This window comes from Grammomys surdaster, unplaced genomic scaffold (assembly GCF_004785775.1).
Source record: "Grammomys surdaster isolate TR1022 unplaced genomic scaffold, NIH_TR_1.0 125919, whole genome shotgun sequence".
NCBI lineage: Eukaryota > Metazoa > Chordata > Mammalia > Rodentia > Muridae > Grammomys > Grammomys surdaster.
The window spans coordinates 668,108-682,435 of NW_021620743.1; the positions used below are offsets into that span (position 1 = coordinate 668,108).

The following is a 14,328-nucleotide window of genomic DNA, read 5'->3' on the forward strand; positions in this document are numbered from 1 at the left end:
CAGCTGCTCTGAGTGCAGTGGCTCCTGGATGACTCAGGATTCAGTTTCTCCACAGGACAGGAGCAGACCGACTCTGTGTCTGCTCCAGCCCAGAGGACCAGGCAGGGGCAGAAGGGAAGTTAATTGCTTTCTTACTTACATAGTTTACAGGTTTGTTATAATGGCTGCGACCAGACACAGTGCTGTGTAGGATGAGGCCCATCATTTGTCAGTAGTGCTACTCCCCCTACTAACCTTTCAGTGTGCCTTTCTCCTTCCCTCCCTTGTCTGTCAGTCTGCAAAGTTCCCAGAAACCCACTGCAGGATATTCTTTAATGTTCAGCCTTAGATGTATGAGTGAGGCCTTCTTAATTCAAGTGAAGTTTTATTGAAACTCTAACCAAAAGTTCTATTTTTCAGGGTTGTAATATATCTGTGTGAAGCCCTAGACATACCACATAATTTTAAGCTTCTTGGGTTAGAGGCAGAGTTGGGAGAAAGAAACAGAATATAGGTTTTGTGGACTTAGAGAATGCATTGTATTTAGATCATTTTAATCTGCATGCTAAGCTCTTTCCATGAATTCTTGAATGCAACTCTACTGCATCTTTATTTGCATAATGAGGTTGCCAACACTTGCCCTAGAGACTTTTAAAGGGACAAATAAAAAACATATGAACACACTGTGCCCACCACAATCCTACCAAAGAAAATTTAAGTTTATATTTTTTATTAAATTCCCTGTCTCTTTTCTCAGCTCAAACCCTTTTATCTCGTATAAAGAACAATTTCACAAATGAGTCAAAAATCAAGAGAAAAGTAAACTGAGAATCATTTTAAAAGTCAAAGAGGGGAGCTGGCAAATGACTCAGTGAAGTGCTTGCAATACATGCATAAGGAACAGAGTTCAGCTCTCTGAAACCCATGTTAAAAGAAAAACAGCGCAAATCTGTAATTCCAACATTAATGGAGAAATACATAAAATCCTGGAGCTCACTGGACAGTCAGTCTTCCAAAAACCATCAGCTTCAGGTTAAGTGAAAGAACCTGACTTGACAAACAAGACAGCAAGTGAGGAGGATTTCTAACACTGACCTCTGCTTTCCATAGGCATAGATATTCACATGTGCGAATGTGTGCATGCACACACACACACAAACACACACACACCATAACCATAAACATTTTTCAAAGATCATTTTCTTATCTTATAAAAACAAATATAAATGTTGAATTTATAAAAAAAAAAAAAGTTATCAGCAGTAGAGAAAAAGATACTTGGGTTGCCAAATGGAAACTTGAAAGACTTAACTAAGGTATAATTTTGTCCTCTTGATGAAGGTTTGAAATTTTCTGAAATTCCCATTTGTAATTTTGAACTCTGACTATAAGAGCAGTTTCCAAACATGCTTCCTCTTCCAAACACCACAGCCTCATCACACTTGCAGCTTCTCTACTTCCTAGCTCCCTCTTTCCTGGCTCTCTTCATTCAGAAGTAAGAAGACAATTACAGGAATGATCCTTCCTCCCTAAAAATCCCAGTTCTGATACCCCAATGTCTGACTTCTTGGATAAAGTCACTAAACAAATGCCCAACCAGAGTAGGAATACCATCACTCTATTTTCTTTCCTGTTCTGAAAGCCAGATTAAGTTGAAGATGTCTTCCATGGTGTCTGAAATGAAGACTCAACTCTCAAAAGAAAGCAGTATCTTCTACCTCCCAAGCTGGAGGAAGCTGGCACTGAACCAGTAATTTAAACACCACAGTCCTCTGAGGCCCTGTCTTGGCCATAGCCCAGGTGGGATAATACAGAGAGGTAAGGGAAGTCATGAAGAACCTGGTACCCCAGATTTCACCGCTTTTCACTGTCATATTTTACCATCCATTTAAAAAGTTCAATACCTACCTCAGTTGCCTATGGATATACTCTCACCTACATCTATGTTCCCACATTTTCAATAATTCTATCTGCATTCTTGTGTCATGAAATAACCCCTTAGCAGATATCTAATCTCTGGAGCCGTCTCTTTGAGCTGTCCAAACAATAACAAATAAATATTTGTGTTTGAACTATTTCAATCTAGTATTCTTGTTGTGGCAAGATGCATTGTACATACACTCAAAACTGCCAAAAGTAGTCATGGTGGTCCATGTGCTGACAAGGATCTACAACAACAGAATCTCACAAACCACTGCTAGTTGATGAGAATATTTGTTCAGTCAGTTTTTAAAGCAATTAAGCTTAACTTTCAACAACAATTTTGCATTGAACTACTTATGCCAGAGAAACCTTTCCTCATGTAAGATAATCCTTACATGAGCACCTATATATGAAAAAATAGAAAAACAACCAATACACATAAGAAAATGGTAAAATAATTTTAATATATTCACTCAACAAATTATTTATATTAATAAATGGTAAAATATATGTATGGCTCTTTGAAATATGTTAAGTGAAAATTTCAAGTTGTAAGACTATGTATGAATGGCACTATGTAGTAAAATCAGGGCCAAGAAAACCCAATGTGTTAGTTACATATATTTAAGCTATTTTTTTTTTGGTTTTGGGGGTTTTTTTTGTTTGTTTTTGTTTTTGTTTTTTTTTTTTTTTGAGACAGGGTTTCTCTGAGTAGCCCTGGCTGTCCTGGAACTCACTTTGTAGACCAGGCTAGCCTCGAAGCCTCAAACTCTCGAACTCAGAAATCTGCCTGCCTCTGCCTCCCAAGTGCTGGGATTAAAGGCTTGTGCCACCACCGCCCGGCTCTTAAGCGGGTTTTTTTTTGTTGTTGTTGTTATATTTAAGCTATTTTGCTTTATTAATATTTTGTTGACTTTTAACTTAGTATGAGTGTGTAGAGAAGTTAGGAAGCTAATAAGGGACCATGCAGAGAAAGTAGAAGAAATCAGACGAAAAGCATGCAGTATGATAGGGGAAAAGATAACAATGGAACAAGAATGGTTAAATACGATGGGAGATGGTAGGGCAGAGGAAAGGAGACACTACAGAGAAGGAAACCTTAGTACTAAAGAGATTTGAAAATACCATATGGAAACCTACTACTGTGGAAGCAGCTTAAAATACATACATCTCACCTATGCATAATATATATGCATACATATATTTTTAAAAACTTAAAAAAAGTCACACTATAAAGAGGTAGTAGTACCTCTCACAGACATTACCAGCTACCAAATAAAAAGTCAATTGTTGGTTATGTGTAACTGAGTTATGAGTTGCTGGTTAGTAAGTTCCCATTGGCCCCACCCTAAAAATTTCAAGTCATTGTCATTGCATTAGTTATCTTCCAGACTAGATGGGAAAACTCTATTGCTGAAGGCACCAAATGCTTCTGTCATGCAATGAGGAGAATTTGTACTGTCATGGAAGTTTTATCCCTGCAAGCTAGTTTTTACAGTGCTAAAAGGAGCTATGCACTCTAACTGGGGTGGCAGGGATGAAGGGAAGAGTAACAGTCTTACCCAGCTGTGACCCCAGAAAGCTACAATAACAACTAGCCTTCCAAGATTAGTTCATTGGTGCAATAGTGGCATAAATGTAAACAACCACCTTCTGTTTGGACTTAAGACCCACTGCATAAGATGGAGCTGTTCCTGGTACTTACATAGCAACAAGCTAGATAGGTCATAGGCCTTGGGGCGGAACCTATGCTAAATAGGCATAGTATTGAACTACTCCTTAGTACTTCTTTTCTAAACATTTGTCTAAGACCCACAGATGTAAGTGTATCCCCCACCCCTCATGAAGGAAACTTCTCTTTGCAACAAATACAGACCATTATAGAAAATCACAACCAAGAAAAAATCAGAGTTGCAAAGCCCAGTTTCAACTGATACATCTACAACACAACAATCTCAGGGATCATTGTAGAAGAGAGGCCTGAAAGATTGTAAGACCCAGAGGAACCGAGAATCTACTGTAAGATTGTCTCCTAGAAATGTCAGAAGTTACATCCATGAAGTCTCACCATCATGGCTTCCTAAACAACCTAAACAAAGATGGCACTAGTAGATATGATAGCATGGAACAGGGAAAGCTCACTAGATCATAACCCTAGACAAAGCACTGCAGGCAAGTAGGATATGTTGGAGTGAAAGAAATAATCTTCCCATAGGAAGAGTATACCAATTGGTTATCCAAAACCAAATGTTCAGTCTGAAAACATATAAAAACAAGTAACATTATATAGACTGAGAAGACTGTATTTATGCATTTTAGAGTGTGTGTGTGTGTGCCACTGTGTGTGTGTGTGTGTGTGTGTGTGTGTGTGTAACAACAAGAAAACAAGGCCATACATTTTAAAATATAGTATGGTATGTCACTACATAGGAAGGTTTGAAAGGGAGAAATTATTTTTAAAAAGCAGTATTAAGACAACATTAAATAAGATTTCACTTGCTTTTACCAATATGCCTTTGACAATGGACACGGAACTACTCTCTTTCAGGTACTGATGTACTCTGAAAGAGAACTCTTTTCATTTTTCACAATTACTGATTTAAATGCCCAGAAGAAACTCTGCCTTTGGAGTCAAGGATTCATATTCACTCTCTCTCTCTCTCTCTCTCTCTCTCTCTCTCTCTTTCTCTCTCTCTCTCTCATTTTACCACTACAATAGTAAAGAGGGTAAAAGCATTTGCCATGGTCCTAGTCCTAAGCACATTTGTTCCACTGACTAGTCTTTGTTGAATTTATTACTTCTAGTCAATTATTCACAGATACTTATAGATACTTATAACCTATGGTATTTGTTTATTATTCCATATATATTCATTCATTTAACACAATTTTGTTATTTTCTCAAGAGTTTGAATTCAGTTTATATTATATTACTACAGAACTTCCAGGATAAGCACTTGAATGGAAACTCTCAGTTCCAAAATAAGAAAATACATTCAAGATAATATTTCTGTACCATATGTAACACCTCCTAATTGCTATCATTGTTTCATGTTCCATAACTGGTATTTATTCATTCATTCATTTAATTGGTAAATATTAATGGAATATCAACAGAGTGCCAAACAATGAGCACTGCCACACTCTTCTTTATCCTTTCCAGACTGACTTGGGGTTCTGAAGAAGTTCACTTTCTCCAGACTTTTCATTCTGCTTCAAGGCTACTGTGGCACTAGACTATCTCTCTTTCTCCATTCTAGATATCTTCACTCTTTTTCTACTGTCATAAAGATGAGGAAATGGAAATGTCAAAAAGCCACTGTCAAACAATGTAGAGACTGAGTGGGGCCTGAGATACCCCCAACCTCCTATCTCTATCTTCCTTCTTTTGCCTAAATGTTCTATTTCTCTTCCTAAGTCACCTTCCTACCCACAAGTCTTCTCATGGCATTTTTGACCTCAGTGTTTCTGAAAGAGTAAATAATGGGGTTCAAGAGAGGTGTGACAACTGTATAAAACACAGCCACAACCTTGTCCACAGGAAGAGTGACACAGGGTCTCATGTAGACAAAAGAGCAGGGTATGAAAAACAGACCCACCACAGCCAGGTGAGAGGCACAAGTAGAGAGTGCCCTATGTCGTCCTTCTGCCGTGTGGCCCCTCAGAGAATGCAGAATGACCACATAAGAAACCAACAGCACCGCAAAGCTGATCACTGAGATGGAGCCACCATTAATGATGACTAGCAAGCTAATGAGGAAGGTGTCTGAGCAAGCCAGCTTCAACACTGGGTGGACGTCGCAGAAGTAGTGGTTAATGATGTTGGGACCACAAAATGGCAGCTGGAAAATGAGTAAGGTTTGTCCAGCAGAATGCAGCAAACCCCCACTCCATGCTGCCCCCACCAGGAGGCCACACACTCTTCGGTTCATAATAGTGACATAGTGCAAGGGCTTGCAGATGGCCACATAGCGGTCATAGGCCATCACTGTCAGAAGAAAGATTTCAGTGCCACCAAAGAAATGAAGGAAAAATATTTGTGTGATGCAACCATGGAGGGAAATGACTTTCCTCTTGAGCAAAGAGTCAAAGATGAGTTTGGGGGCTGTGACAGAACAGTAGCAGACTTCTACGAATGACAAGTAGCTGAGGAAGAAATACATGGGGGAAGAAAGACCTTTGCTGGCCATCACAGTCACCACAATGAGGCCATTGCCAAGCACAATGGCTGTGTACATCAGGAGAAACATCACAAAGATGACCTTCTGCACATGCTGACTCTGGGATAACCCCAAGAAAATTATTTCTGTAACATTGCTTGCAGCTGCCATGCTTCTAAGAGCAATTTCTAAAAGCCTAGAATCACAAAAAGCAAAATCAGAACTCCCTCTGAAATGATGAAAGGCATCTTCCTTTGATTTTGTAGTTTATTTATTCTGTATGTGTGTGTCTCTGTCTCTGTATCTGTCACTCTGTGTGTGTGTCTGTCTGTCTGTCTTTCTCTGTCCCTCTCACAGTCTCTCCTTCTATCTCTCTATCTCTATCTCTCTCTTTCTCCTTGCCTTGTGTCAAGTATCCCATGACTAAAATAGCCATTATCTATAGCTTGATAATAGTCTCAAGCTACAGTTTGACTTTGTAGTAATATAAATGCATAGAAATGCTTGGCTCTGTCCTCAAAAGTGGAAAGAAGTTATGCATGATGTGCTCCAAATAGAAATTAGAGATTATTTTGGAGATAAGAAACATGAGACTTAGGTTCAGCCCATACCCACAGTCACAAATTTCATACTTGGACTGTTGTTTGCATTCTTCAAAAAGTCTGCCTGAATCTCCTACTCATAATGACTTCACTGATGATATAATCCTATCTATACTAGGAAGAGATCAATGCTCTACAATGAGTGATAGAATTGATCAACTCTAATTATTCTACAATTGGTAAAAACTTACCAGGCTCCTGAGCTTGAACATGATAAAATCAAAGTATAAAGTCTTAGAGCATAATTGAGTATATTTTATTTGCCTTATCACACAGTTCATGGCATCTGTAAAAGTGGTTCCCTAAAGTACTCTTTCAATGGATGCAGGTATAACACCACCATTAGGAATCTAATATCCTAAGATTCTGGTACAAGAATCTCCCACCAAACCATTTACAGAAGTGATGGGTACAGGAGTTATATGTGGAGGTGAGAGGGAACTCCCAGCTGAAATTCCTCAGAAGCACCACTCATATTTTTTTGAGACAATGTCTTTCATTGGGTCATGGAGCTTACAAATTCTCTTAGGCTGACTGGCCAGCAAATCTGAGATAGTCACCTATCTTTGCCTCCTCAGGACTTTGCTTAGAAGTAAGCACCATCATATCTTGTTTTTAACATGGTTGCTGGGGATCAAATTTCTGTCCTCAATCTTGCTTGGCAAGCATTTAACCAACTAACTCATCTTCCTATCCCTGCTTTTGTTTGGGTTAGATTAGATTGCCTTAAGTTGACTTTAATTTAAAATCATTACTTTGTAAGGTATCTGTATAATGCAATCATCTTTAAAAGCTAAAAGCTAAATGGATTTAGAGTAAAACAACAGTAAAATAACCAACATTTTCTAACAGGAAATAAAAAATTGTTTGAGAGAATTCCATAATGGGGTCAACAGAAAAGTTAAACATGGACAACAATGATGACATTATAAGGTCTACATAATTTTAATTCTAAATTCTTAATTAATAGAGACAAAAATAAAAGACTCTTAAAGATAAGTACACATTCTTTTCAGACAGTAAACTACCTGGAAATTTCTAGGATTTGAAGTTAATAAAACTAGAGATAAACATAGAAGCTTGAATTAAACTGATCCAATAAACAACTTCCTTGAAAATGTTTCAGACCATCCAAATGATTCTAGCACCTACTTTATGACGTCCTGTGTTATATTTCCTATCTAAGAATCTCATGTAATGTACAGTTATAAAAGATGACATCGACCCAACTGCCCTGGTCCTAGTTTTTCTCCAAAGATATATCACAGGAAGGTTAGATAAATCAGACACATGAGCCTCTTCTTCCACTTTCTTTTACTCAATAACCATAACTTGTTGTTTTAGAAGGATGTTCTTGGGTTTCCCATCCTACTGAGAGAAATTCTGGAACATGGAATCTGATGGTGGATAGCATGGAACTTGGATGAAAATGAGGTATCACACCTTCTTTTCAAGAATATATCATTCATTGACTCCTCCTCTAGTGCTGACCCAAATCTGGGTCTATTCTGGAGGCAGACCAGAAAGAAAGAATAGAACCATTTCTGGGGGGGAAAAGGCAAATCCAAGAGAAAGGGAAACTTAAATAATAACAGTAAGAAAATTAACAATGATTGTGATCCAATTCCATTGGGCCACTTGTCAGTGATATAATGCCTACTAGGACAGCTTGTCTCCACAGCTTAGCAGTCCTATCAGAGAAATCATATTTCTGGAATCAGTTAAACTTGTTTACAGAGGAAAATCTCCTTTATAGGACTTATGTTGGGGACCACATAGCTTATCATCAGCACTTAGCCACCAAGAGTTAGCTAAAACTTACATGTTTGACATAGATCCATCAGGTCTCACCAGCAAAACTGTAAGCTTTTGAAAGCACTTACAGAATGCTTTCCTCTTATATCCTCTGTAGTACTCTACCCAGATTTGAAAAACATATATAGTAGTAAGCAGCTTGGTGTGATCCCTGAGTCCTCTATTACTAAATATTTTAGGAAGCCAAGGTAACAACAAAAGAGTTCTTGAAACTGACCAGATTCTCAGAGTACATGATCTGTTTGAATATAACTCCAAGCACAAACCAGGAGAGGCTTAGTGGCTGAACTTACCTTGGAAATATTTAATTGCTTATTTTTCAGATCTTTTATAGTCAGAAAATGAGTTCATTTTCAGAGTCACTACAAGAAAAAGAGTTTTATTTCATTAGCCATATCTGAAAACAAAGTAGTCAAAGAAATATGTAATGTATGTTAGTGTTTGTGAGATCTTGGAGATCTAAAACTTAAAGATCTTGTTTCAAAGTTTTCTTCCACAAATTTGGGCTTATTTCTCTTTTTATTTCCATAATTCTGGGGCTAATAACCGATGCCTCCATGGGGGCTCACACAGGCTAGGCACAGGCCCCCTACACATATGTAGCAGATGTGTAGCTTGGTCTTCATGTAGGTCCCCTAACATTTGGAGTATGAGCTATCTCTGACTCTCTTGCCTGCCTTTGGATCCCTTTCCCTGAGCTGAGCTGCCTATCTGGCCCAAGTGAGAGAGCATGCACTTAGTCTTACTGTGATTGGTATGCCAGAACACGTTCACATCCATGGAGAAGGGGAGGCCCCCTTCATCCATGGAGAAGGGGGCCTCCCCTTCTCTGAAAGAAAAAGAAGGGAGCATAGGAAAGAGGAATGGACTTGGGGGTGGGGCTATGATCAGGATATAAAGTGAGTAGATGATAGATAGATAGATAGATAGATAGATAGATAGAAGATAGGTAGACAGATAGACAAACAAATATGTAGGTAACAAATGCCTCATATATGCTACATGAACACTCAAACCTACAGCCCATCTCCAGACCCAAAATTCAGTTTCTACATAGACTTATCTCAATTCAGGATCAGATGAGCTTAATATATTTCTGTCATCTAGAAAATGTCAGGAATGAGAAAGTCTTAGACAGTTCTTTTGAATTTTTTAAATGGATATTTTTTAAAAGGTAATAGTTAGTTTTAAAAGTTAACAGTACAAATTATTCTCATCTAGCCATGTGACCAGAAGCTCACATAAAAATGACTGTCTATAGAATAGTCTCTGAGCTAAGCTGCAATTTGACTATCATTCTGCCATTTAGCCGGACAAAATGGGGAAAGGGGATAACATCTAAAATGTAAATAAAATGTCCAATAAAAAATAAAAATTAAAAAAAAAAGATATCTAAGGCTGTCCTGTCAGCTGATAGAGAGAAAATCTGAGAAAGGCTCTCAGTGGAAGCATGTGAAGCAGGGATACCAACAATGAAATCAGACAATGCAAGGACTTAGCTTGCTGCTCAGTTGGTAGAGTATTTACCTACCATGCAGAAAGCTCCAGCATTGCATAAGACTGGTTCTTGTGGTACATGCCTATAATACCAGAACTTGAACATGATGGCGGGCAGGTCAGAAATTCAAGATCATCCTTAGCTATCTACAACATACAAGACCAGACTTGGATACATAAGACCTTGTTAGAGAATGAAGAAGAGAGGAAGAAAAAAAGGATGGGAGAGAAATAGTGTGTTAAAGTCCATACCCTAGTGCTTGTCCATCCATGGAAGAGCTCAGTGAATGCAACAGACTCAGAGTCGTCTGCTCCACATAAAGGGAGCAGGTGGCATCAATGATAATACCTCTGTGTGCCAACTACAACTTTTAGCTATCATCTCATTAGGAAAGAGACAGAGGAATGAAACAGGATTGTTTTACTTAAAACCTATGAAAAGAAAGTTGGAAATATTTGCTCACCAAGGATCTTTAAGGTATGAAAGATAAAGATCAAGAGCTGAATTCCCTGAGCATCCCCTGCCTGGGGAGTTCCTAAGAACAGCAAAAGTCAATTTCTCATTTGCTTCCTTCAAAATTAAGAGATCTCTCTCTAATTAATCCAATTAGAAATACAAGATTTATACTTGCCCCTGTTGATCTGGCCCCAAAGGTCCTCCCTCCTCTAGTCTCAAGTTAGTAATGAAGAAGAATCCAACATCACAGCCCACTAGGACATCCTCAAGGGGCTCCAGGTCGCCTCTCCTGGCCTCTCACACCTCATTGTGCCCATGATATGAATGAGTTCCAGGAAAAGTCCAGTCAAGAAAATACAAGCCATCTCACACACTTGCTTTCACTACTTCTGAGTCATGGAATGATCTTTGAGCTCATCTTGTCCAGCTCACTCATTGTAAAGATGAGAGAGTAACCAAGAAGAAATGGTAGAACAACTACACTAGCTCTCTCTAACATCTGTTGTAAGGGTCTTCCAATTGTTCATTCTTACAATTATAAGCATTTTCTAACAAATTCTGAGAATATGGTGAAGGGACATCAACAAGACTAGAGCTCCCTAACTATAAGGTGTAATTTCTAAAGCAACAGTTGCATTTCTTTATCTTTTGGCACATATAGGGAAAGTAACATTCTTCCATAGCAACAAGCATTCAGATTAAACAATTAGTGTTCAGAAAGGTGGTAGAATTGTTCAAACTTATAAAACCCATAAATGATTCCATTGAATCAATAGGTGTTGTGGAACCTACCCACCTACAAGGTGAGATTCAGAAAATCAATCATGCACCTCCCATCATCTGCTTCTCCATATTTCTGAGAATTATAAATAAAAGTCCAGATGTGGCATCACTTGTTTCCATCAGCATTCCACTACTCTACATAAAAACTAAAATTCGATTTTCAAAGCTGCAGAAATGTTCATTATTCAAGGAAATTTGCTAATCCTTTTATATTTTTATATTAACAAAGACCCTCATTTATCACTTCCAAAATAAATAACATTGATTTTTGTTACCAATAGCATTTCTTGAATTCCCAATAAAATTCCTCTTGGAAAGAAAAAATGATCAAAAGCCCACAATATCAAAAAGAGCTTGGAAGGAATTGTGTAAGTACACCAAGGCTAATAGAATGGGATGAACTATAACCAAAGCTTGAATTCTTGTCTCTACACACAGGTGCACACACATGAAAACACACTACTAAGTACTTAATTGCTCTGAAAGTAAAAAGGCATCTCTCTAATTTATATTATATTTGCATTACATTCACATTATATAATGTATAGTATATAATATATATTATATCATACATTACATATTACATACAACATAGGACATATTATTACAAACTATATGTTATATATTACATGTTTCATGTTACATACATATTATGTTATATGTTACAAGTTTATATATCATATATTATATTATGTATTAGTTATAACATATATATTATACATATTTTTAAAATATATTTTTAAAATATGATTAAAGTTTTTAAAAGAAAGAAAAGGTTGTTGGCACAACATAATGAGAGAAGAAAACTCCAAAGATGCCACTAAGTTCATTTTTTTGTCAACATCTACTGCTCATCACTCAGCTTATCCTTAAGAGTAGTTTGAAGGGGAAACAATTTTTCAATTTTTCTTTGCACTTTATACTTTTGAACAGTAAATGCCAGTAATGTTGCAGAACTCCTTCTTTCTATTCTTTGTTAACCTGTTTCACAATTATACACAATGAGGTTATACATTTTGGTTTAAAAAAATGGCACAATAATAGTGTTTGATGTATCTGCAGTACACCATATGAGATGTGTCCCATCAAATTATCTCATTGCTAGTAATGTTCACTGTGAGAAATTGTATAAAAGGTGTTTAAGAAGGTGCATGTTTCCTTTTATAATGCTTTTTAAAAAGCATCTGTCAAGATATAGTAAAATAGTATATTAACTCTTATAGCTCAGCCACAATAAATAAATATTCTCTTAAATTAAGAACTTGTTTCTATCAAGAGTGCATTTGTAAGGCAAATTGTTCAACATAACTCTATGAAGCAAAACTATTTCTGTCCCAAGTCATATTTAAATTACCATAGAAACTGAATATAAACCAAAATATGTATTGTCTAATGTTCTGCTGTAAATATTAGCAACAGTATTGTGGATAGTGGTAAGAATGGACACAATATAAAATAACTAATTACGTAACAGTATTTTTACAACAGGAACTAATTTAAAAGTATTTCAGAAGAGATTTTTCAGCTACAATAATGCATAATGAGCATTCCTTCCCCTTAGTGCCCATCAATTTGGATTCAGCACCATTCCAGTCACAAGAGCCAATAGCCAGACTCTATTTCTCATCTACTTTCATTGTCCTGAACCATACACTTTTTATGGCTTTCTTCACTTCTGCATTTCTCAGGGAATAGATGATAGGGTTGAGGATGGGAGTTATCACTGTGTAGAACACAGCAATCATCTTGTCTACAGGCAGAGTAGCAGAAGGCCTCAAATAGATGAAGACACATGGACCAAAGAACAATATAACCACAGTGACATGGGATCCACAGGTGGAGAGAGCTTTGCGCCGTCCCTCAGCACTCTGAGTTCTCAGATGGAACAAGATGACCACATAGGATGCTAAGAGGACCACAAAGCTAATCACAGACAGTGTCCCCCCATTGACAACAATCAAAAGACCAATGAGGAATGTGTCTGAGCAGGCAAGTTTAAGCACAGGAAGCACATCACAGAAATAATGGTCAATGATATTGGGGCCACAGAAGTGCAAAGGGAGAATGAGAAGGATCTGGAAAAAGGAGTGCATAAAGCCTCCTATCCAAGCTATTCCTACAAGGACAGCACACACCTGATGGTTCATGATGCTGGTGTAGTGCAGGGGCTTGCAGATGGCCACATAGCGGTCATAGGCCATCACTGTAAGCAGGAAAATCTCAGCACCACCAAAGAAGTGCATGAAGAAAAGCTGTGTCATGCAGCCCCATACAGATATGGATTTCTTTTCAGCTAGGAGATCCAAGATGAGTTTTGGGGCTGTTGTGGAGGAGTAGCAGATCTCCACAAAGGAGAGGGAGCTGAGGAAGAAGTACATTGGGGATCCAAGATTTCTGCTGACTGCCACAATGACCACCATGAGCAGATTCCCAAGTACAATGGCCATGTACAAGAGCAGAAATATCACAAAACAGACTCTCTGCACCTCTTGATTAGAAGACAGTCCAAGAAAAATGAAGTCAGTCACATTGTGTATGTCAGCCATGAGAGAGCAAGTCAGGTAGTATCATCTGAAATGATACAAAAGACTTCATGAAATAGGTAATTTAAATAAAATCTCTTTCAGGAAACCTTAAACTAAGTATTGAAAGATAAGGAGTTAATAATTAAAATAAAAGCATACCAAAGAGACAGAGAAGGTATGAGTGTATGGCTGTAATTGTGGAGAAAATAACTATTTGTAGTTGAAGACAAAAAATACCCCTGATATATGAAGTGCTGTTAGGGAGTTTGAACTTCACCTACAGTCAAAGAGGAATCATTAAGAATGTCTCAGCCTATAATCACATGACCTTGTTGCAGAGAGTGGAGTCAAAGAGGGGTGATCATACATAAACTCAAAAAATCCACTCATGGTTCAACAAGAGGCAGACAGGAGAGTGTTGACATATCCAAGCTAGATGATTTTCTCGTGCTTTTGACATCTTTCCAGTGCTTTCCACTAAGGATTTTTGTCTTTCCTTTCTCCTGACTCATTTTGGCTTATCTTGGGTTACGAGGTGGAGGGTGTTCTTCAATATCTCCCTATTAATTAGTACCTTCAAAAGACAA

The 14,328-nt window shown here is 37.7% G+C and overlaps 2 protein-coding genes across 2 annotated transcripts; both read right to left on the reverse strand.

Annotated features, from left to right (window-relative positions):
* Positions 1–5,315: 5,315 nt before the first annotated feature.
* Positions 5,316–6,233, reverse strand: LOC114608521 (olfactory receptor 4X1). The gene has a single exon (XM_028752485.1). It carries the CDS (start codon positions 6,231–6,233, stop codon positions 5,316–5,318), a length of 918 nt encoding a protein of 305 aa, XP_028608318.1.
* A 6,599-nt stretch (positions 6,234–12,832) lies between these two features.
* Positions 12,833–13,762, reverse strand: LOC114608513 (olfactory receptor 4X2-like). Its single transcript, XM_028752475.1, has one exon. It carries the CDS (start codon positions 13,760–13,762, stop codon positions 12,833–12,835), a length of 930 nt encoding a protein of 309 aa, XP_028608308.1.
* Between the last annotated feature and the right edge of the window lie 566 nt (positions 13,763–14,328).

Coding starts and splice junctions, on each gene's coding strand:
- LOC114608513 (XM_028752475.1), bottom strand. CDS start 13,762: ATGGCTGACATACACAATGTGACTGACTTCATTTTTCTTGGACTGTCT.
- LOC114608521 (XM_028752485.1), bottom strand. CDS start 6,233: ATGGCAGCTGCAAGCAATGTTACAGAAATAATTTTCTTGGGGTTATCC.